We start from the raw sequence: 24627 nt of genomic DNA on the forward strand, positions 1-24627 counted from the left end.
CAGGTGCACCATCATTGCTCACTCCAGCCATTCCCATGGGAACACCAGGTCGATTGCCCTGTTGCATAGGGTGAACACCGGCACGCTGTGCCATTTGCTGTGCTAAAAGTTGTTGTTGTGGATTATTAGGATTTACGCTAAGTCCACCTTGTGGTCCACCAGGCCCTCCATAGTTTCCAACGCCGCCAACCGCATTGCCGTAGGGGCCATTGGGTCCCACAGCAACATTGCCGCCAACCATGTTTGCCATTTGACCTGGACCACCGTACGTAAGATTACCGTTCAACACATCTGATCGTTGAGCTGCACAGTGATTTGATCCCAAACAAATGAGGGTAAAATAGAAGATTGTCAAGGGATTCTTTATTGGTAAAATCTGAAGGTTTGTTGCTATTTAAATATGTGCGTATGCATGGTGCAGAATAAATATATCGGGGACTTGATATATTCAATAGGTTAAATCTGCAATTTTCACAGAAACTAACCTGATATAGAAATCCACCCGAACCTTAACTGTCATCGACCTTGTTAAATCTTCTAACCTTATAGTATGTATGTATATCGCTTATGCGTAGAATTAACTATTCGTGTTTTTTACACGCATACGCATCTGCGCTTAAAATTTGTATGGAGCTGTAACCGACAAACTTTATGTGTGCTTATGAATAGTTGTCGATAAAATCAAAATTACTTGTTTTTAAATGGAAATTTTCGATGCGTTTTTTTTTACTACTTAAGCGTAGATGTATATGCATGTAAAAAAAAAAAAACACGCCTAATAAGGGCCACGCAAGTAGCGCAAGTGTTTGATATATCCTTCATTTTTAAAAGTTAAGCATTTTGTAGCAAAAAATTTAATGATAACATCAAGTGGTTGTCAGCGCACAAACGATGAGACTGTCGTGTGTCTTTGGCGTCAGCCTTACCAATGTAATGTTTTTTAGTCTGTTACAGTACTCCTGGACACAGTAAGAAATAGTACAAAATTACAGCATGGCGAGGAATAACTGTTACATAGTTTTTTTTTTTAATTGAAGAGTATTTTATTGTTAATTTTCCATAGATTTGACTTTCATTTCATTAATTAGTTCTAAAATTGTATTCCTTATTTGTATTTGGGATATTCCACCGTCACGGATGGGACATTTGTACAGTAAAAATGTGCTTTCTTTTTTAAATTTACGCGTTAAGTGTTTGACCGAGCTTCTCCCCCCATATGTCGTGTGCGTCTTGATTTTGTAACAAAAATGGAGGGACCTACAGCTTTACACCGCCTTCAAACGGCAAATGGATTTTATGTTGATTTTTTTCCATGGTACACTGGCCGGAATTTAGTTTTTTTTTTTGAATAAATTTTAAAAAACAGCTCAAAAATAACTAAAATATTCAAACTAAAGATTTCTCAGCACTCTTTTGTTTCGACTTTTCAAACAGGTGGCAAACCTTACGAAAAAATAAAAATTTATTGAACATCTATACGTCAAGCTCTTGCCACCTAATTTTTTTTAAATTTAATGAACTGTGCAAACCTGATGCCATTAACAAAAAATGCATATTGAGTTATATATGCTATCGCATTCTGCAACTGCTATTCCATGTGGGTGTGAAATCTCCATCCCGCCAGCTAGGCTATTTAAACAGTTATAGACGAAGATATTTTGGTTTCCCCATAAGGTTAACATTACAATCCAAATGTTTAAAATGTTTTTTCTCGAATTCAGGTTTTTCGACTTAGGCGGTTATTGCTTATGACCACAGATTTATATGTAAGGTAATCATTTTAAAAAAGGCGGCAACCCCAATTAAAAAAATAAAAGCTTATTGCACATCTTGGGACCATATCCTTTCACTTTGTACCTCATTTTTAGTCCAACTTAAGTCTTATAATTTTTTAGATAGATGGCAACCCTATAGAAATTCTCTGGCCTAAAGATAATACCTCTATTAAAAAAATTTTGACAAATCCGTTCATAAGTTTTCGGATTAACGTGGTGAACAAATCCCAAATTTGCTTTATTCTATGTAAGGAGGATACATAGATTTCTTCGCTTAAAATGGTAAATTTTGGAAAAATTAGCAAAAATGAGCAAAAACTGTTATTACTCAAATAAAATCTAATTATTATTAAGCATTTTTTTATTATTAGATCGCGTCAGCACTTGTCAGCTTGCTAGTTCTATTTTTTTAAATACGCACTACAAATACATTAAATAACAACAAACAAACACACACACGATATGCACATTAACTAGTTCTTATTAAAAATACCTTGAGCTTGACTATTCCATATCTAATTTTGTTTATTTGTATTAACGCAACCTTTCATCACAATTGACTAAAAATTTTGCACCAATTCTGACAAAATAACAGCTAATCATACACATGACTTTGAAAGCGCACTGAAAAGCACAGGGTTGAAACTTCAAATCTGTTATTTGGAAATTTTCTTAGTTGACATATGTACTTTTATCAACATAACTGATATCAAGAATATATTGCTATAAAAATCTTGAATTTATGCCAAAAAAAATCCAACTTCGGTCAGTGTGCATGGCGCAGAACTTTTCTTTGTGTGTGCAACTAAAAAACCGACTGCCGACCGCCGTGCTTATTCATACCACATTTTAAGCGATGGTAAACGAACCACCCCTGTTTGTACTTATGTATCTGTTGAATTATTAACAGCCAAAATTAATCATTTCACCCTGGTGCCTTTTCTAAGGAACCTATTTTAGGAAGCTCTACTCTAAAGAATTAGTACTGGAATGTAGAGGAATTGCGTAGGCGAGAGACCTACAGAGAATAAATGAGTCGCTATCTTGTGGGGTAGTCAAACAGCACTTAAAGCTTTACACTCACACAAACATAATGAAAAGTATCTTCCTGAATAACATACATCTCTGAAAGAGATAACCTAGCATTATAGAAACAGCGATGACTTTTACGGAATACTGCCGCACGGTCTTACATGACAAGACTAAAGAGCGAAATACACAACACAAGCGGCTTGACAAACCAAGCGAAATATCCCTTTGTTTCAATCCATTTGTGTTGTCAATGGGGGTGGTTTGAAGGTTTGACAAACCGCTTGAGGGAAATTTGAGCAAAAATCAAAATTTTTTGATTTTCTGGTCGCCATGTTGACGTTTGATCAAACCGCTTGCGATGTGGATGGTAAAATCGCCTCATTTGTTGCTGAATTTTCACCAAGTGAGGACGTAAGGGAGAAAAATGGAAGAAAACCAACATTTTTAACATTGTGAACCGGAGGAAAACTAAAATTCTGTGCTTGAATGACTCATGTTTGCATGGTGTATGGCGAAATGGGAAAAGTAGGTTTGACAAGCCGCTNAGTTGTATTAATTAGTTTTTAAATTTTAATCCTTATTTACATTTGCCAGCAGTGTAAACTTTGAGAGAAAAGTTCATTTGGCACGCAGGTCTTCGTCAGTTAATTTATTCCATATCTCCTGTAACCATAGGCACATTTTCTCCATTTTGGGTCTCTTATACTCCCCCTTTTGTCCAACATAAGGCCTCATACTCATAAATCGAATAGACCCGAAACTGGTGACTAGGACGGCCATTCATTCGACCAACCTTATACAGCTTTTTTCATTTTTGTATTTTTTTTATACAAAGCCTAAGAAAAAATACACCTGAAAAATACTTGCGTGTCAAATGAACTGTTCTCTCAAAGTTTAAACTGCTGGCAAATGTAAATAAGGATTAAAATTTAATAACTAATTAATACAACTAAAGTAAAATCTGTGGAAAATTAACAACAAACTACTTTTTTCGCAAACTCTATAAAGGACCCTTTTATTTCTCAAAAAAACCGAGGTAACAGTTATTCGTCGCCACGCTGTAAAATAATTATCCATATTTCTTTTTTATATGGAGAAAATGAGGGACACCCTCAACAAAAAAAAATGTCAAAAATCAATGGTAAGTCCTACCTTCCTCAGACTTGTACTTTATTATACTAAAATTAAATGGGCTAAAAAACTGCATACCAAATTTTCTTCTAAGGAGTCTAATTAAAAAGTGCAATATTTTAATTAAAATTTGCAAAATTTTCTTTGATTTTGCACAAGGTTTGGAACTCTGATTTTTTGGGGTTTATGTTGTAGAATTACCCATTTTTTTATAAAAAATTTGCGAAAAATAAATATTTAAAAAACAGTTCCCCGAATTGTAAAAAACTCTCTGTACCTAAACTTTATTGATAACTGTTGACGATAAATTATAATTGCGATGAAAAAATGGTTAAATAAACCTTTGGGTATTGTTATTGGGTAACTCCTGCAGATAAACAGAGTTTTCCGATAGAAAAATATTAACTTTTAAGAATTCTATACCATTTCTACGAAAAGTTGTTTTTCCCCATATAAAATACATGGAAAACTTTGGGCGTCTTGAGCGACCTCTAAATATTTTTTGATTTAAAAAAAGTAGGGGTATATTTTTACGGTATAGAACAATCTTAGGGGCTGAGAGAGCATACAACTTCCGACTTTACTTTGTCACATGCATTTTGGACCACCCTAATGTACATGAATTCTTTCACTTGTTTTTTTGTTTAAGACTGTGGCTTTAATACAATGCCAATCGCTAAATGTCCGTTTACTTTTTATAAGTGGATTATTGAAATTGTTTTAATAAACCTATATTTTGCGCACTGTGGTATGCTTATATTATATTGTCGTATGCCAATTTGATTTTTGTGAAAAAAGAAAGTATGTAATACTTAAAAATTTATGGAGTTGAAATTTTGACATCAATATGCGCGGACTTCAAACTCATTTCGGACCCATAGTTTCTAAGCCGAATTTTCTTAATATTTTCCGAAGATTACGTTTTTGTTAACTCATTATCATGGTGCTTTATGCTTAAGAATTTTCAATCAAAATACAGTTCATTCTAAAAAAAAAACACATTTTAACACATGTCTCAAATTTTGTAGAAAACTAAAAAAAAATCCACAAATTTTCAACCAAATAGCAATTTTTTCCCCACAAAAGTGTTAAAGTTTTTTTTTTTTTTTTTGAGTATACAGTTTAATGGACATCTCAATTTTAGTGTAATATTGTGCAAGTTTAAAGTGGCTAAAAATTAAAATATTAACATTTAGGTGTTGCGGTTTTCTTCCATATAAAAATAAATTAGTGGGAACGTCGCAAAGGTGTTATAAATGCCGTATTTGTTGCAAAATTTTCGCCCTTCGACACAACTGATTACATTTGTATGAAAATTTTTTTTGCCACCAAATTGCGACACTGCCATATTATTTGAGCTGGCAATAATTGCCAAAGTCAAAGTTAGGAAACACTTAGAATTTTTCTAAAAAATCTGAATAGAAAGTTGCAAATTTCTTGAATTTTCCTGAGTTTTGCACAAATTTTAGAGATTTTTTTATTTTTTTTTTGTGTAAAATCAACTATATCTTTACAAAAAATTATCGAAAATAAATTAGAATAAAAAACTTTGCATATATTGCGAAAAATTCACTTTGCCAATACTTTTGTTCGTCACTGTATATGGAATAGGGTCAAGAATGATAGAATACAAGATTGCGCTGGCCTAGCGGCGATGACATTTGTGTACGAAAATGTCAGAAGAGCAAATTTACTAAACCCTCTCAGTACAAAAAATCAGCCGCTGAAGCTAAAAATATGAAAATTTGTTTGTTTCGGTCATTGATTTCAAAAATAAAATCAAAAATTTTATAAAACTCTTAGTTTTACTGATATTTAGTGTCCATTATATTGGGCAGTGGTACTCGATATTTGTAAACTAGGAAGTGAATCAATACTTTTTTTTTTCTTTTGCGAAATATATTTCAAAACTAAGAACATTTAAATTTCGGATCTCAATTCTATCGAAAAGAAGTTAATTTGCTCATACTCACACTACTCCATCAACTTTTGTGACACTTTTCACTTTTCTGAAAAAATACGGTCAGGTGCATTCCGAAAATACTAAGCTTTTCTCAAAACAACTGTTATTTTAAAAACAAAAGCTCTTATTTAAGAGCTTTAAGTACAAAAAGTGTCCAATATATTGGACAGTTGTACTGAAAGGGTTAATATTAAAATTAACGTGTTCAAAAATAATACTTTGAAGAAAAAATAATGAAGTTAACAATATGTATTATAAAACAAAACTAAAGCTTGAATTAACTTTAAAACAATTGTATATGAGCGTTCGGGACGTTACTCTTTCTGCCGGTGAAAAATTTGATTTTCTCAAAGCGATATTGTTGTATTTTATTAAAAGATATAGTGCTTAAGACCAAGGCTATTTGGAGCTTTGTTTCAAGAAGTAAGAGGGGCAAATCAGATTTCTCAAATAAGTGTGAAAAGAGTTATGAAATAACAATAGCGGTATTCTCGAAGTCTTGCACGATGCACGGATTGCACGAAATGCAAAAATACTATTCCAAATTTCGAAGAGTACGAGAGCACCCATAGCAAAGTAGTAGCATGCATGGGTAGCAAGCAGCGAAATTATGTATCAAATACAATAACAAGAGCCGGAACATACAGTGCCAGTGGACAAAAATATTGACACAGAGAATTTTTCGCAATATATGCAAAGTTTTTTATTCTAATTTATTTTCAATATTTTTTTATAAAAATTTAGTTCGTACTTCACCAAAAAAAGAGAAACTTTATGCAAAACTCAGGAAAATTCAATAAATTTGTGCAACTTTCTATTCAGATTTTTTAGAAAAAGTATGCAGTTTTATATTATAGCCCATTCAATTTTAGTATAACAAGGTGCAAGTTTGAACTATCAAAAAAATAGCGTAGATTTTCAGTAATTTTTTTAGTGGAAGGTGTTGCTCATTTTCTCCATAAAAAAATAATTGTCGAACATACTTTGTATGGGAAACCTGAATGAAAAAAATTGCCAAAAATCAACGCGATTATTTAGCAAGTTCAAGCTTGCACTTTGTTATACTAAAATTGGATGAGCTATAAAACTGCATACTTAGAATTTTTTAAAAACATCTGAATATAAAGTCGCAAATTAGTTAGAAAATTGATTGAATTTTCCTGAGTTTTGCACAAAGTTTAGGGATTTAGTTGTTGTTGTAGCGGCACTACTAAGCCCCGCCTATTTCGGGTGAACATTCAATAATTGTCGTCAAGCTCAACTAACGGGAGGCCCAGGAAACGAGCTGTTTCAAAGGAGTCGGACCAGAGGGAAAGGGGTGTCAGTTGATGAGGGGATTCTCCACATGCCGGGCACTCATTGGGGATATTGGGGTCGAGTGTGGACAGGTAGCTGTTGAAGTGGCTACAGTATCCAGACCGTAATTGAGCCAGGGTAACGCGGGTCCCTCTTGGTAATTGAAGCTCCGTCTCTTCTACGGGTGGTGACTGGGCTCCGATTACGGCATTCATAGGTCGAGAGTCAATGTAGATGGTGACTGACTCTCTATGGATGTCGTTAATGGCTCGTCTGTTTGTCGTCGGGTCCAGTGGTTGGTCTACGTATTGCTGGACTGCGTCCTTGTACACGAATAGGTGCCCCCTGACGTGCTTGGGCGGAGGCTCCTCCTGTAGCAGAGGTCTGTTTGGGTGTTCCTTTCTTTGGCACCCCACCAGAAATTGCTTACAAAGCATTTTGTTGTGTTCCCTTACGGAGAGGGGTCTGGTACGATACGTCGAAATTTAAATTGTCGAAACTAAAAACACCGAAAAAAAAATGTCGAAAAAAAATTGTTAGAAAATCAAGAATGTCGAGAAAAAAATTGTCGAAAGGAAAAATGTCGAAAATAAAAAAGTCGAAAAAAAAATATCGAAATAATGTAATGAAANTGCCATCTTTTCAAAAAGTTAAAATCAATTTAAATAACACGTTAAAAAATTTTTTTCTGCGTAATTTTGCAGAACTTTCTTTTTCCATCTTAGGAACTCTAGAACATTTGAAAATCTACTCAGAACACTTTTAATTTTTATTTTTTTCACACATTCAACTTTTTCGACTTTTTTTCGACAATTTACGCGTTTTGCATTTTTTTCGACCTTATTCATTTCGAAAGCATACGATTTCGACATTTTGCGTTTCGGTTAAACATTATTTCGAGATTTAAAAAATTTTTAAATTTCGACATTTCTCTTTCGACATTTTTATTTTCGACTTATCGTACGGATCCCTACGGGGAGCACTTGGGCCTCGCTGTGTAGGTGGTGCTCAGGCGTCATCAGAAGGCACCCAGTCGCTGTCCGGAGTGCGGCGTTCTGACAAGTCTGTAGTTTCGTCCACTGCGTCCAACTAGTCCCCGGCGTCCCACTAGTCCCCGGCATCTAACTAGTCCCCGGCGTCCAAACTGGCGCAGCATAGTTTAGAACCGGCCGGCCAATTGCCTTGTATGTTGCCAGCAACGTTTTTTTGTCTTTGCCCCAAGTGCTGTCGGCGAGCGACTTGAGGACCTTGTTGCGGCTCTGTACTTTATTGACAACTGCGGTTGTGTGCGTGGAGTAGGAGAGCAGGCTATCGAAGGTGATCCCTAAAATTTTCGGGTTGTTTACAGTCGGTATTGGTGTGCCATTGACATGTGTACCTAATTCTAACCTGACCTCCTTCGTCCAGGTAGTAAAGAGGGTCGCCGTTGATTTCGTTGGGGAGATTGTTAGGCTACTTGCAGTGAAGAAGCGAGAAAGGCTGGTAGAGACAGTCGTTTACTTTTGAGCAGAGGTCATCAATACCATTCCCGGATGCCAAAATCGAGCAATCGTCAGCGTATGAGATCAGGGAAACTCCCTCAGGTGGCTCGGGAAGCTTCGAGATGTACAAGTTAAAGTTCCACCTTGTGGAACCCCTTGTTTAATTCTTTTTGGTTTCGAGGTTAGATCTCTGAAAATTACTGACGACTGTCGACCACTCATATAATTCGCCGACCATCGCTTCAGTCCCTGTGGGAGTGAGGAGGCCTCAATGTCTTCTAGCAGCGTGGAATGGCAGACGGTGTCAAACGCCTTTGACAAGTTCAGCGCTACTAGGACCGTTCTCTCACAGGGGCGGTTTCGATTTAGGCCATGAGTTATTTGGGTGTTTATGGCGTTAAGTGCTGTTGTTGTGCTGTGCACTTTACGAAATCCGTGCCGATGCTTCGCTGGGGTCAGGTGGCAGGTGAAGTATGGGAGTAGCAGGGCCTCTAGTGTCTTCGCGACCGGGGAAAGGAGCATTATCGCGCGATAAGGGTCTCCTTTGTTGGCGGGCCTCCCCGGTAACAGCAGTGGGACCACTCTCCCTGATTTCCACACATCAGGAATGATGAGATTGGCCATTGACAGGTTGAGGACCTCCGTTAGGTTAGCTACACCAGCAGGCCCCACATGTTTCAGCATCAACATACAGATTCCGTCAGGTCCAATGGCTTTGGAGGCTTTCGCCTTCCCGATAGCCCCCTTCACTTTACAGCAGGTGAAAACAAGTGATGCACTGTTTTTTGGCAGCTTGTGTAGCCTCCTGGTCGCTCGACGTTTGGCCCTGTCTACAGAAGGATGCAGTGTGAATTCCCTACTGAAATAGGTTGCGAATTTCTTCAGGTCTGACGAAGCGCGACCTTCGAATGAGATTTCCACTCTGTCATCACGCTTCGTTAGGCTAGACAAGGACCCCACGGTTAACCAGACCTTACTAACACCAGATGTGAAATTACAGGCCTTCAAGTGCTCCTCCCACTTTTTCCGCGCGCACCAAGTTTGGTAGAAATGGATATATCGGCTACTGAGTTACACATCTGAGATAATAAGTGGGCGGCGCCACGCCCATTATCCTAAAATTTTTAATAATCTAATTTTCCGCTAAGTCGTTATCGCAATCAAATTTTAGGTGAATTAGCCTTAGTAGTTCTTGATTTATCGCAGTTTTTATAAATTATATGGCAGATGCACGTAGTCATTGTCCAATTTCAAAGTTTTCAACAGATTTCTTAGCTAGACTCTAAGCAAGCCAAAAAAGATATTTGGTCACCGGAAGCTCCTGACATCAAGCCCTTAGCCATTTATAATAAAATATCGATAATTAGACATAAGGAGAGAAGAATATTAAGTTTAAAAGAGAGAACCTTTTTTAATTAGGACAAGTTTCACTCTCTCCTATAAAATTTAGGCACGAGGTTTTGCATTTTCTTGATGCACGGTTTTGTACTTTAAACGACGATATGTAGAAGTATTGCATACATATTTTGGTGCCTTTTCAAGTATAAAATCCACAGAGAAACGGAAGAAAACGGCATCCCTATGATTTCAACTTATGCCAAACGTTTCGTAAAGAAGCAATTCTGAACAAAAACTGTTTTTCTACAAAGATGTTTAAATGGAAGCATTACAAATATGGAAAAATAGCAATCCATAAGGTTTTATTGGCAGTAGGTCCCTTTTAAAGCACATTTAACAAAAAATAAGCTTCTAGTTTCGAAGCTAGTACCAAATAAAATTTTTTTATTTGTTGTTTACAAAAAAATACTTGCCAAGTATATAAGTCAAAATTGTTAAATATATATCGGTTTCATTAATTTCTTCATAGAGTTGGTGCTTCTTTTATAGGAAAATTCATACGGCTTATGAACAGGTTCATACCATGTAAATGCACCATAAGGGGCGGTGGGCGAAGGGTGAGGGGGCGTGGCACCTCTCAAATGCAATTGTTCTAATGTATTTTAGTCCAACACTACGGCAGCACTACGTTTTTGCCAACGAAATGCGTTCAAATATTAGCTCTGGCTGTGTTACAAGTTATCCTTTTTTTGTCGTCTGCGAACGCAAAAATTTGCAAAAAACTTGCAAAGTAGGGTAAAAAACAGCCAAAATTGAACGATTTAATTAAGCATTTTTAACTAGTAACTACTTGCTAGGTAAGCGCCTGCGTACTTTTTTGTATATTTCTCTCACTTAGGGCAAATGTTGGCTTACTCTCAGAAATTGGATTACTGGCAAATTACTAGATATTATTTTACTGAGGACTATAGAGACAAAGCCATTCTGAGAAGTATGGGAATATTGCCAGCGTTCACGTAATAACTCCAGTTGACTTTCAAGATGATCCCACTTTTCTGCCACAAGTTCCCTGAAGAGTTTTTCTATTTTAACCTCTATTATGTCGCTTCATTGTAACAGCAATACAACAACTGTAGCATAATATTTGCTAGCCAAGTAACATAGTTACATTCACGCTAATTTTTTTTTTTTAAGTTTCTATGCATGAAACACTCTCTTATCAGAATTGCAGTCCATTTGGAAAAGACAATTTTTTCTCCCATCAAAATATACCTAAAATTGCAAGCAAACGATTTATTCACGATTTTTAGAAAAATTTTCGAGTATTAAGTTTTCTAGCTCATTCAATTTTAGTAAAACAAAGTGCTAAACATTTTTTGTCGAGGGTGATGAGTATTTTCTTCCATATAACGTATGAACAAAATTTATTCTAAAAATCAACGGTAATTTTTAGGGACTTGAAACTTGCACCATATTGTGCTAAAATTAAATGGGCTACAAACCTGCATACTCGAAAATTTGAAAATTTTTAGTTTTTTTTGAGGTTTGATTAATTTTCGATAACTTTGCTTTAAGTCTTTTAATAGTGTAGCTTCCGTTATAGACCAAACTATAGCCGTAATCGATTCGCCACTTCGCTGCTTGCCATGTTTGAGTTCCGGTCGCTTAACGAAAAATTTTGCATGTGAAAGCAACAACAAAGTTAACTAGCACGGATAGACGATAGCAAGTTTGGTTGTACCCCATTAAGTTCGTTCATTTCGCCACTCGCTAACTGTGGGCGAATCGATGACGGCTTATATTTTAAATGAAAATTTTTAAAAATAAATTAAATAGTTATCTGAATAAGAAAAAATTTAGACAATTGGGGCTTCACACATTTGATTTCCGACAACCTCTTCCAATTTGTTGTGTGGAACTTAATGTTGCTCACAAACGGAATGCCCTACAGTTTGAAGCCGTTTTCTCCGTACATTCTCATGTTGCCATTGGCAAAAATTTATGTTGGCCCGGACAGGATTCGAACTTGCGCAGTACTTTTTTCTAATGGGTTGTCGGGTTATTGTATAGTCGAATGGATTAGTCCAGTTATTCGAATATGCAATTCGTAATAAGGACAACAACCATCTACAACAAAATGGGAAAAGTAGAAATACGAAACTTACAGTCCATCGTTGTCTAATCTTTATTCATCTTTTTTCGGTTACCTCACCATCTTTCTTTATCATAAAAAAAAATTACATAAGGGTAACACCATTCAAAAGCGATTTTTACAGTTTATTTACGACGGAAGGGAAGGTATTGAAGTATTAAAAGCTAATTGCATTCTGAAGTTGTGGTATAAAAAATGCAAGTGAAAATATTGAAAATTATTCAGGTAATTGCTTGCTGCCGATTTCATAAACCGTGCTTCGAGAAACCCCCTTTTAAAGTTTTTTCATGTTGTATAGGCGGCTCAGAGCACTCGGTTCAGAATGTTCGAAATTTCAGAGCGAAAATATCTTTTGCATGCATACAAATTGTATTTCCATGTTCAAAATCAGATTTGTTGTAATTGTCGATGTCTTAGCTGGACGATTATTTAAATCTAATAAACCAATTTAATAATCGCGTGAACAGTCACTAAAGTACCAATCGCTTAACCGAACAATTTTAAAATCCTATATAAACATATGTTACATAACATAATCAAAATTGCAATTTCAGTGAGTAAAACTCCTCCACAAAGGTTTTTCAGGTTTTTCAGCATTTTATTCAGGTAATACTTTCCATTTCCAGACAACAAATCGGTCAGTTACGGGTATGATTTTTAATTTCAATGAAACTGAATTATGTTTGTCGGTCCAATTAATGAGACCAGCATTTTTTTTTGGCTCGAAAAAATTGTTGGCTCTTTTGTGTTCTTTTTAGATAAAAATAATAATAAATAACGTTTTGTGGGAAAATTATTGACTACATTGTAGTATGTACCTCAAAAATGTATTTAAAAAAATAAATACAAAATCATCTCCGAAGGATAAGTGCTACTGAGGATTCACCTAAAAAGCGCCTATTTTCTTGTGAAAAAGTATGACAGAAAAAAATATATAGTTTTTGCATAATTTAACTTCGCAAAAATTTTCTTAAAAAAAAAATAAATCAAAAGTTTATAAAATAAAAACATTTAATGAAAAAACATATTGAAATTCAATAATGTTTCACAAAGTTATGGACATTTGAAAAAAAATTCCCTGATATCGAGTGTTATATAAAAAAAATAAATAGCTTATAAGCCGCCCAAAAAATATTTTTTAACCAAAAAAATGCGGGTCTCATTATTTGAACCACCGCTACAACATATTTCAGTTTCATCGAAATTAAAAATCATTCCCGTACCTGAGTGGTTGTCTTGAAATGGAAAGCATTAAGTTTTATTTTATTTTTAATTTTTATTTTATTTTTTGAGGGCTGAAATAATTATTCCACAATCAGGACAACGACTTTCAAAACATAGTTTAATAAACATGACAGGATCATATCGACTATTGATTTTAAGCAGAATTTTTAAATTGGTGCAGATATTACTATTAATTATGCCTACTAGGGTATCCTACGGATCTAATCCGAATCGCACTATCATAAAAAGGGAACGTGGATGATAAGATCCGTTCGGATGGCACCCGTCGGATACCGTAATAGGCTTGATTATTATTACAGACATTATGACGTTTAAAAAAGAATCTCGGAAAACTATTAATTGTTTATATTACTTATCGTTTATACATTCTTGGTATTTTTCTTTTGTAATATCAATGTATTGCATGAAATAAACTTTTTAATTATTTCTTAAGTTTCAGAACATATCAATTTGATTCAATTTCAAAAAGGCAATTACACGTTTTACACCGCAAGCAATATCATATATTTTCACATAAATTCGTGTTCCCAAAAACTAATAAACACACGGGTCGAATCGTTGTGCGCTGAATGTACTAGATATGTTTAAAATTTGCATGATTTACATTATATAAAAACGAAAACTTACCCATTTGTATATTTGGATTTTGCATTCGAGGACCACCTCCTGGACCAACGCCAGGTCCATTAGCAGCCATTAAATGTGGACTGGGACCACGTAACATATGTTGTCCGACCATTCTGCCCATCATCGGCCCATTTTGTAGACCCTGTGGATGACCGGGGCCGCCACCTAAATGCATTCCTTGGTTAGGACCCCCGACCGGACCCATATTTCCAACAGGTCCCACACCGCCTGGCCCTGCGCTCATCATACCGCCAGCTCCAGCGCCTATTTGTTGTTTCAATGTGTTCACCATTCCCGCATTGCCACCAAGACCACCCAAATTACTATTGGTGATCACCATACCTCCAATATTGCCTTGAGCAATTGTATTCATGCCTAAAGAGAAAAAATTATTATTTTGATTTTGAAGTGCATATAGTAAAACATTGTCACCAAAGTGAAATTCTATTATCCTATTTTCATAGTTTATTATCTACATGTTTCTGAATAATTAGATATAGTAAATAGTTTCAAATATATTTTAAAATGCTTATATGCTCCTATTAAATTAAGCTTTAAATGAGAAGAGTGTAAAGTAATTTTTTCTACTTTCCTTTGTTTTAGATATTAAAAACGACAAATACTGTTTTGAAATATATGAGTTGAAATTGTCTCAGTAAATATGTGTTTGCTTACTAAACCAATAAGTGGCTTTTAATTGATATAAGAATATATGATATATGAAAGTCTAATCGCTTACCGGGCATCGTATTCATTCCTTGAGCGCCATTATTAGAAATAGACATCGCCATCGAATTGACCATGCCCATTTGACCACCAACTACTTGCATGCCAGCTGCGTTTGGTGATTGCAAGTTAGGTGATTTACTACCCAATTGGTTCATTCCAGCTCCGCCCATAGGATTACCTATCATACCCATGTTCTTGTTACCCTGTAACGAGATGATATTATAATTTTTGCTGATGAAATCTGATAAGCATTAATATTACTTGTTGCTGCAATAATTGTTGCAGATGTTGATGATGTTGCATTTGACGTAAAGGATTACCGCCGACTTGATTGCCGCCCACACCAGTGGAATCTTCGCCGCCACCATTAATTTGCGGTCCACCTGGCCCAGGGCCTTGTGCAGGTGGTTTATTAGGACCGCCAACCACATTGACTCCAAGGCCAGATCCTGGACCGCCAGGTCCTCCACCGCTGCTAAGAGGATCTGGCCAATTGCTGTTACCAGTAACAAGTTCATCTGGCAGATCATCTTCCAAAACGGAGACGTAGTCCGCTGGAAAAAATAAAACAAATTAAAATATAATAAAACTTTTATACAGTTTTCAATTATCTTACTCGGATCCATTTTAGTCCGCTTTTGCGGAGGTTCATCCATATGATCTGCCATCATTCAGACGTCGTTGTTATGCTTCTTGTTTTGGTATTAAATAGCCTTATACGCGTATTATTATACGCACTTTTTCACTTGGTATAGGTATAGATGGGTTAGCTTATTTGCTGTTACAATTGTTATAAATTTTGCAATGAAAAGTCAAGTTTATTTGTAATAAGTTAATGATGAAAATAGATGAGTTTGACAAAGTTTGCAAACGCCGCTACATTTAGTGGGGGGACATAAGACTTTGCCACGAATTGTTTACTTATTTTCAAAACACCACCACTTTTCACTGTTGCAGATAGTTGCGCTGCACCAGGGGTGACATTAGAAGAAAGCTTTACAACTTTCCAAGCCTGGGTACCTTGCTTGATTCGGCTGGTTTCCTGAAGTTTTATTAGAAATGGCTGCACTCTTTGAAATCGCTTCCACGCAATTACAAAATTTTCCAACTGAATTAAAGTGTTTTTGCCGATTACGATTGAGTGCATTTTGTGTCAGAAGTCGCAAAGGTAGGCCGACCACTTTCGGCTTTTTATACCTTTTATTATAGTATACTTTCTATAGTTCTTCTCGCTTAAGGTGAATTGTTTGTGTTTCTTTTTTTTTTTAGTTACTGATGTAAATTTGTAAGCTAACAAATTCCCAGTTCACATATATCTCGTTCGTTTGTTTATTGGCACTTGACACTTTCCTGCTTTTGCAGTGATCGTTCAATCACCATTTTAAACGCCGACGATTATAACCATCAACATCTTTCGAATCAAACATTGTTTTTCTTCGAGTACATGTTTTTTGCGCCTTTTTTTGCATTAATAAATTTTCCAACGATATTTAATTGCACATCAACTGTAAATGAAGTAGAAGAAAGATTTTAGAATTTTTATATATCTATTTAATTAGAATCATTGATTTCGTAATTATTTTCATGTCCATATGATTTAAATTCGGAAATTGGTCTATTTGTTTGTTTCGATGCTTGATGCAGTAAGAGAACATAGTGAGAGTTGACCCTTTGTTTAATTTTGCTTTTACGTACACTAATTTTTTATATTTTTAGTGTATTAATTTCGTAATTTTACCAAGTTATTTTGTAAATATATGGCAGTGATCTCGCCCAATAAAATTTCCTCGAAATAATTAACTTAAAATGATCAGAGCTAAATGACAAACGGCAGATTTTCTCTTCGACTCGTTCACCTTTCTTTTCAGCCGACTGTCGACTGCCCGTTCACACTTTCGGCCAATTATTCGTTCATTCCATCAAATAAGCGAACATTAATTTGTCGCTAGTTGAAGCGTATACATATGAACGCTATTTCATTTAATGCGGGAAGAGGACAAACATATTGGCGCCGATAACTCGTTGGTTTAACAAACCGCACTCATTCGTTTCTTTCTTAACCACTCGTTGCTTTTCTACTGACGGACTTTTGGCTCTGCAAGACTCGACTATATGCTAACTTGTTCCTTCACAAACCGAGCGATTCACTCACAAAACAGTGTACGGAACGCGAATTGTCAGTGTGTTTCTCGCACCTATACACTTGCATGGTGACCGCCTCGGCCAACGAGTGCGAGCAGTATTGGAAAAAGAAAGAAAAACAGACAAGCAATGACTGAAATTTTTTGTCGCTAGTTTTCACGTCGTATCGAAAATTTCTATTTGCAGAATTTTTGTTTTATACAATTTTTATGATTAGAAAAAATCGCAAAAATTTTTGGAAAAAAACCGAAATTACAGAAAAAAATGTATATTATTACAAAAAAAATTTGGACATTTCGCTCACTTTAGATATTTGTTGAAAACATTGTATTTTGCCGGGCAAACTTTTTTCAATTAAAGTTCGTTTTTTTTTATTATTTTGGTTTTTATCTATATAATTTTTACATTTCTCTTGGATTTTTGACAATTTTTCAAATTCTTTTCGCAACAATAAAACTAAAATTCAGTCGGTTTGCTCCGCAGCAGTAAAAACTCAACTGAATTCGCGAACGAGTAACGACAGAACTAGGAAGAAAGACTGAAATTTTAAGTCGAGTGCGATTTTAGGAGAGTCGGTGAACAGCGCGATGCAAATGTTGCCGGCCCTATACGATTTGTCCCGGACAAAGAGTTGAGGGATTTTTCTTGCATACCGCCTTGATCGATTGGTACACTTTTTGCCATGAAAAAGTTTAAGTGCCAGTTATCTTTATACCATAAAGACCCATAGTTATAGTAAATTCAAGTTCTTAAAGTTAATTTTACTTTTTGTCAAATTTTCAGTGGGCTAGCTGTCAAAACCGCTGCAAATAATTTTGGGGTCGACTTTATTTTGACTTTAACTACTATGGCCTGTATTGTGGATTAGTTGTTCCAATAGTAAAATAAAAAATAAAGGAAATGCAATTTTACTTCAAAGTTTATTTATTTATGAAAATAAAAAAGTCCGTCTTTAAGTTTAGCAACATTACATACCCAAAAAAAAAATCTAACCTCAAAATTTCAAATCTCACTTAAATTTATTTTAATTAATCCAATGGGGCGTATGAAAAAAAAAACAAGGAATTGCTTTTTCTTAAAATTTCAGATCTGTCTTAAATTTATTTGAACAAAACAAGCAAAAGATCTGAAGTTTTAAGAAGTAATTACTTAATTTTTATTCATACTGCCCAACATTTTGTATATAAAATATAATTTTTTATCTACTCGAGATCTTTAAGATGACCTCAATAAGGGACAGAAAAGTGCCCAAGCGCCGAAACTACAAATTTTCAATTATTGGCACCACTTCTCATCGTAAAGCAAGTGAAGAAAAAATTGATACAAACTTCGGATATATTCGGTTCATGAACAATGACGACCCGATGGTTAAAAGAGACAGTATTTGAGTAATAAGCAACGAGTATGCCAGTGGAACATTCACACACATTTTACAGCTATAGTCGTATTCTTCTAACGCATTTCTCCCAAATTGGCACTCGATTTATTTTTATCACTTTACTCTTTCTCTATCTACCTTTTCGATTTTGACATAAATAAGTGAACAGCGAGTATCAAGATACGAATTTTTATGCATATACTCGCTTGTACACACACAGCGAACGTTTCCGAATCGTATGAGCAGTAAATCAACGAGTTCTAGAAGATATTTATAATGCTATTAATACACTTAATTACCCCATTTCGATGCAGTTAACGCATAGTAAAATGCGTAAAATACACTGCAGAATATAGTTAAGTCAAATTATTTTCGTCGATCAGAATAAAGTTTCGCACAAATAATATTCATAGTTCTTGGGCATTGCAACGAGCTGCGAAAAATCACGACGAATTATGTATAAAGATGCACTCACGCTTACGAACTCGCCCGAGAGAAAATCGAACCGAAATCGTAACAGAGCGCGACAAGAAATACCAATATTTTTCGAGTTCTTTCTACTTAAGAATTCACATATTATTTAAGCTATACGCTGTTTACATAAAATGCGCCAAATAATTATTATTTTAATAGATTTGAACGTGTATTTAATTCTATTTATCTGAGCACTATCGCCACTTACACTGCAATGCCACGACCATGTTCGCGCACACACTAACAAAATGGCGGATCTACCCAATGGCCCTGCTAGCCACAAGTAAAACAGAGATGTCCATATAAGTATAAATTACAAGAGTTGCCACACTTGCCACAAAATTGAATGCGTTAAAACTAAGAGTGAACTGTAAATGAATTTGAAATAATGCTTAGTTGATTTTTTAATGAAATTTTAATAGAATCCTAACAAGCATTTCTGTAAGAGTACAACTCCACAACAAGCTATTCAGACTTTCAGCAATGGCTGAATTATGTAGCTGAAAGTCTGAGAAGGTCTTTGAGGAATTGTACTCTTAAGTGTTTTGAAAAGTAACTTAAAGTAAGCGTGCTATATTAAATACGCGTTTTTAGTATTAAGTTTATTTAAAGTTTTTCAAATTAACCTTTTATAAGCGTTGACATCGAATATTTATAAATCACTGACTTTAAAAGTAAAATGCTAGTATTTACGACAAAACCAAGAAAAGATACTTTCCTTTTAAAACTTATTATAAATTTATATTCATACGCTTATAAATAAGGTGCCGTTTCGATTACATTACGCCTTTTTTTAAGCGTTTTATAAGTCAAGAATAATCGTTGTTTAAAAAACCTACTCTAAGTTTATTTTGCTTGTTGGGATTAAACAAAGTCTCACTTTTATACATAGTGCGCACCATAAGGATAAGGTCGCCATGTCTCTCGTTTAATAATATAGAGATGTAACTCAAAACTTACGTTTTTGGAGATTTAATTATGCACTTAATAAGGTTGATAAGTAGAATATGTTCAGTCTAACAGATAACCAAACTTCACAAATATGGCGAAGATATATGTCTTTCCCAAAAAAATTTAAATTTTGAAATGCTTCGTTATATTATAAAACGTGCGGTGTATTTGTAAGTGTTGACTATTTATTTAGGTTTTTATATTAAGTTTTATTAATTCCTTATAAAAATATATAGTTCATTCTATAATAAAAACCATATAAATCCAAATCTTCAAATTTTGTACAGAACTTAAAAAAAAAACAACAAGGTTTCACACTTTTTAGCGAGAGCTTTAAGAAAAGTTTTATAGCCCATTCGATTCTAGTAGTATAATAAACTGGCTACAAAATACCGTTGATTTTTGCAATTTTTTTGTTTATGAAAATTGTGGAAATGTGTAAAATTTTAATCAATCTTTGTTGACTTTATTTTTGTACAAAGTTTGAAAATGTATTTATAGGATCTTTGATATAGAATGAGTTATGTTGTCATAAAAAAATTAATTAAAATAAATAATACAAAATAAATGGTCAAAACTTATCAATATAGGGCGAACCATATCATTATGTCCGGCACTATATCTATGCATATTATATGTTTAGCTTGAATAAAGTTTTGTTTTCGTTCGAGAAAAAAGTTTGCGCTTTCCCAATGCAAGTATGCACAGTATGTATATGGGGTCTACTGGCAACACTTAAAATTCTATTTACAAATAACCACCCTGTGCGAAAGTGGTAGGGCCGGTTGTTCAATGGTTGATTAGCACTAATCGGAGATAGAAGCTCTGGTTAAAAGCAATGACTGCTTTATCCATCATATGTTATAAGCATGATGTCGATAACGTCGATAATGATGTTTATCCGGCAAGTAGTGATAACCAGACATTGAACAACCGGCCCTCAAAGTTCTCCCATTTTATGCATGATGCAATAATACAAGGTGGTATCAGTTGTGACAACTCGATTTAACACTGCCTTAGCTCAGTAGAATAAGAAGAAAAACGGGAAGAAATGAATCCCTATTTGGGGGAAAAATATAAAATTTAATATTTTCTTCTTAACAAAACTTGCTTTTTTATAGTATATTCGTAATGAAATGAAATGAAATAAAATAAAATACATTTTTGAGAAAACAAAATGTGTATACTGAGAAAAAATAAAAAAATGTCAACTATTAGGCAAATTGTAAAAGAAGTAACACTGTTTCACTTAAAGCAGTCAATATAGCGGAATTAGAGCGAGAAGTTGTCACCTGATACCACCTTCTATTATTGCATCATGCATTTTATGTGTTTCTTTGCAACAAAGCAGAAAACCGGATACGGAATTAGAACTTATTGACGCAAAAAGTGGGAAATAAAACGCTGCCAGTGCCATCTAGTTGTCATTGAATTGCAGGGTGACAAGTTTAAATTTTTCCAAACTTCCATTAAATTCCAAAGGTTCCTACCTTGGTTAAGCGGTCAGTCCAGACCACTACCGGCAAACAATAAAGCATTCATCCGAAAATATTTTTTGTACACTGCGCGCCCCATTTATAGCTTATATCTATGTATTTTCTTCTTTTACGTGTTCGGACTCTTCAAACTCGATTCAGAACTAAATCGCTTAAAAAATCGGCCAAAAACAAATTTTCGATACTAGATTTGCATTATTTATTTCGCTTTCGACATTAATTGAATGACTTAAATAATTTCGATACACACAAATATAAGAACACGAGGCAAAGTAAGGATACACATTTAGATTCTACCTTATACAAATTTCTTTCTACACAAATTAAATTAAGTTCTGCATCCACCAAGTTTTACATCAATGAATCAAAATAAAACGAAGTTACTTTATCGACTAATTTCTATGATCGAGTTTATTTTTATGACTGAGATTTTGCTTTAAATTGTTTACTGTAACTGGGGTGAGAGGAGCAGAACATGAGTGAAAAAACGGAAGAGATATGAAGTCAAGCGGAGTAGAGGAGTCGATTTGCAATTTTTTCAAAAGCCAAAGTAAATTTAATCTTATCGGAGCTGGAGTCCGAACACTGGTAGGGCACCAATATTTTTTTTAATTTTGACGCTTATGACCCACAGATGGCGAGACAACACAGGGTTATATCAGACTTTTGAACAGATTTTTGAAGTCAGTCAGTCAGGCAGAGGAAAGAAAGGGTGTTTAAAAAAAAAGTTCATTAAAAGAAGTAAATCGTCTTATCGGAGCGGATTCCGAACACTGTTATTGAATGTATGTTTCCAATTTTAACACTAATGACCCACAGATAGCGCGATAAACGCAGGCTTTTTGACTTGGCTACGGAAAAAAACGCTTGCAAAGGGTTGCAAATTTGCAGGGTGCACGTGATGATTATTTTTTTTTCGTCATTCGAAAAATTTGTTTGATGATGCATATCCGAACATATTTGCAATTTGCAGGTTTTAAATTTAAACATTTTCAAATTAATTGCTATTTTGAGTAAGCAATTTTATAGCCATCAAATTTTAGTATAATTTAGTAAAAGCTTTAAGTAGCTACACTGCCTAGGTTCAAGCCCATTAAGGAGGGGATGAAGGCGAAGGCGCGATACAAGGCAGCCCTCAAAGTTCATGAGAGACTCCGCCAAAAGTCCAGTCTGACGAAGGAGGAGGAAGAACGACTGGCTTGGGCTAAGTCGGAAATGGAAAGTGGGCGAGCTCACTTCACAACAAGAGAAAGATTTAAGTCCCCGGATCCGAGGTTCGCAAACCAGTTTGAGGCTNGCCTAACGTCAGATTCCACGGCGTCCACCCACTACGTCGAGGCCTGCAGCGGAGACGGCCAGTAAGATTGCTAAGAGACACCTGATCGTGGCACTTATTGACCAAAGCAACCCGCTGGGCTAAATGTTACAAGAGCGGTGGAAGATGGTTGAAATGCAACTACTGGAAACTCTTTTCTCGGGAATGGAAGCTGACTCAAACTCACCCACGCCAACATTTGACGGAGCAGGGTGGTTTAGGGGAGACAAAATGATCAAATGCAAGGACGACCCCTCGCGGACATGGGTAAAGGAAGCAGTTAAAACGCTTCAAAACCTGTGGGAAGGGGCATCATTGGAAATCGTCGACAGGAGCTGCATCCCATCGATAACAAAGGCGAAGGTACTAATTCCTAGCACGGAAAATCCGGGGCATGCACTCCGCTTTTTACAACGGAAAAATTGGCGGGTGTTACATGTCGCCAAGCCAACAAGCGCCGAGAATTCACAGGATTACATCCTCCAAATCAACAAGACGGCAGAGGATATTCTCCACGAAAGGATTGGAAAAATGGCGTGGGGCATGGGTAGCGTGTTCCTTCGCCTCAAGAAACGCCACCTAACTGACAACAATGATAAGATGCTCAAAACGGGAGAGGTGGAAAAGGATCTAGGCCTAGACGAGATCTTGGACGCCACTCTAAACCTACGTGATGTGGAAGGGGTGAGCTGGAGAACCGAAGTTCAATTCTGAAACCTCCACAAAAGTAAAGTCGCTTCAGCCGAGCTCCTCCTCTACCTAGAGGGGGCGGCTACGATGTGGCCTTAGCCCAAGAGCCCTCGATAGCCTCGGGTAACAGGACTAAAGTCACAAAATTACGTAACGTACACCCCGGGTGCAGACAAAAAGGTAAGAACGATGTGCCATGAAGCAGATGAACCCCCGCCCAAGCTCAAGAGGTTGCTGGAATTAGCCGACAAAGGGAGGCAAGCGCTGGTGGTAGGATCCGACACAAACTCGCATCAAACTGTTTGGGGGAGCGCGGTCATCAATGAAAGAGGTGAGTCTCTACTCAATTTTATTATTCAAAGTAGTCTCGAGGTAGCAAACCGAGGTATTGAGCCAAAATACGTTGGACCCACTTAGAGAATGTTCTAGATATAACGTCTTTTACAAATAAAACGATACGGGCAGATAATTGGAAGGTGTTAGATATACCATCATTCTCTGATCAGAAATACATCGAATTTAATATTGCTTTCTCCCCAAATCCCAAAATAACGACCCTGAGGAACCTAAGAAACACAAACTGGGATCTCTATAGGAAGATTGTAGAGGGGAAAAGATTCGAGCTAAAAGAGTTCAAAATGCACGCTGAGATCGAAAAGCATGTAGTATTAATCACTACGGTGCACACTAAACGCAAATCCAAGCCCCCGTGGTGGAACAAGGGTACCCAAACTAGTTACATATGCTGATGACATTGCAGTAATGGCGACCGGAAAATAATATAATGAATGTAGCTCTTAAAACTATACACCAATGAACTATTCGCGCAGGTTTAGGGATTAATGCAGATAAAACGGACATGTTACTCTTTACAAGAAAGTACAAGATTCCTGCGTGGAAGCTCCCTAAGCAGAATGGCACTGAACTCAAACCAAAAGACCCCACTAAGCACCTTGGAGTAATCCTGGACTGCAAACTGCTGTGGAGGTACAAGGTGGAGGACAGAGTGAAGAAAGCAAGTAATGCCCTCTACCCCTGCAAAAAAATGCTAGGTATTACTTGGGGCCTATGCCCTGCCCTAAGTCCGCGGGGAGACTGATTGTAATAGGGGAATTCAAGCAAAGTAACACTGGCCACAGCTCAATAGCCAAAGGGTATGTAGCCACCACAGACTACATGGTACCTTGCTATAACTAGGATAAGGAGTTTCGGGTTACTATCGAACAAAACGGATGACGTAGAGGCCAGCAGCCTAGCCGGAAGACATTTAACTTCTTCACAGATGGCTCAAAAATTAATGGATGGAGTACGAGCGGGAGTGTACTGCTCAGAACTTAATGTTTGTCGGCCCATCAAGCTGCCGGATCTTCTTCTTCTTCTTCTTTTTTGGCGCTGTAACCGCCTAAGCGATT

The 24627-nt window shown here is 36.0% G+C and overlaps 1 protein-coding gene across 1 annotated transcript; it reads right to left on the reverse strand.

Annotated features, from left to right (window-relative positions):
* Window positions 1-22: 22 nt before the first annotated feature.
* Window positions 23-17438, reverse strand: LOC108375651 (mediator of RNA polymerase II transcription subunit 15-like; the record flags this gene model as incomplete). Its single annotated transcript, XM_017631796.1, has 6 exons — window positions 17216-17438; window positions 15386-16274; window positions 15031-15323; window positions 14780-14972; window positions 14041-14415; window positions 23-303 (listed from the first exon to the last, which is right to left on the reverse strand). Coding segments are annotated over exons 2-6 (1197 nt in total), but the record flags the coding sequence as incomplete, so codon positions are not given.
* Between the last annotated feature and the right edge of the window lie 7189 nt (window positions 17439-24627).

Source organism: Rhagoletis zephyria, unplaced genomic scaffold (genome assembly GCF_001687245.7).
Source record: "Rhagoletis zephyria isolate East Lansing unplaced genomic scaffold, Rhagoletis_zephyria_1.1 Rzeph_scaffold_09260, whole genome shotgun sequence".
NCBI classification, from domain to species: Eukaryota; Metazoa; Arthropoda; class Insecta; order Diptera; family Tephritidae; genus Rhagoletis; species Rhagoletis zephyria.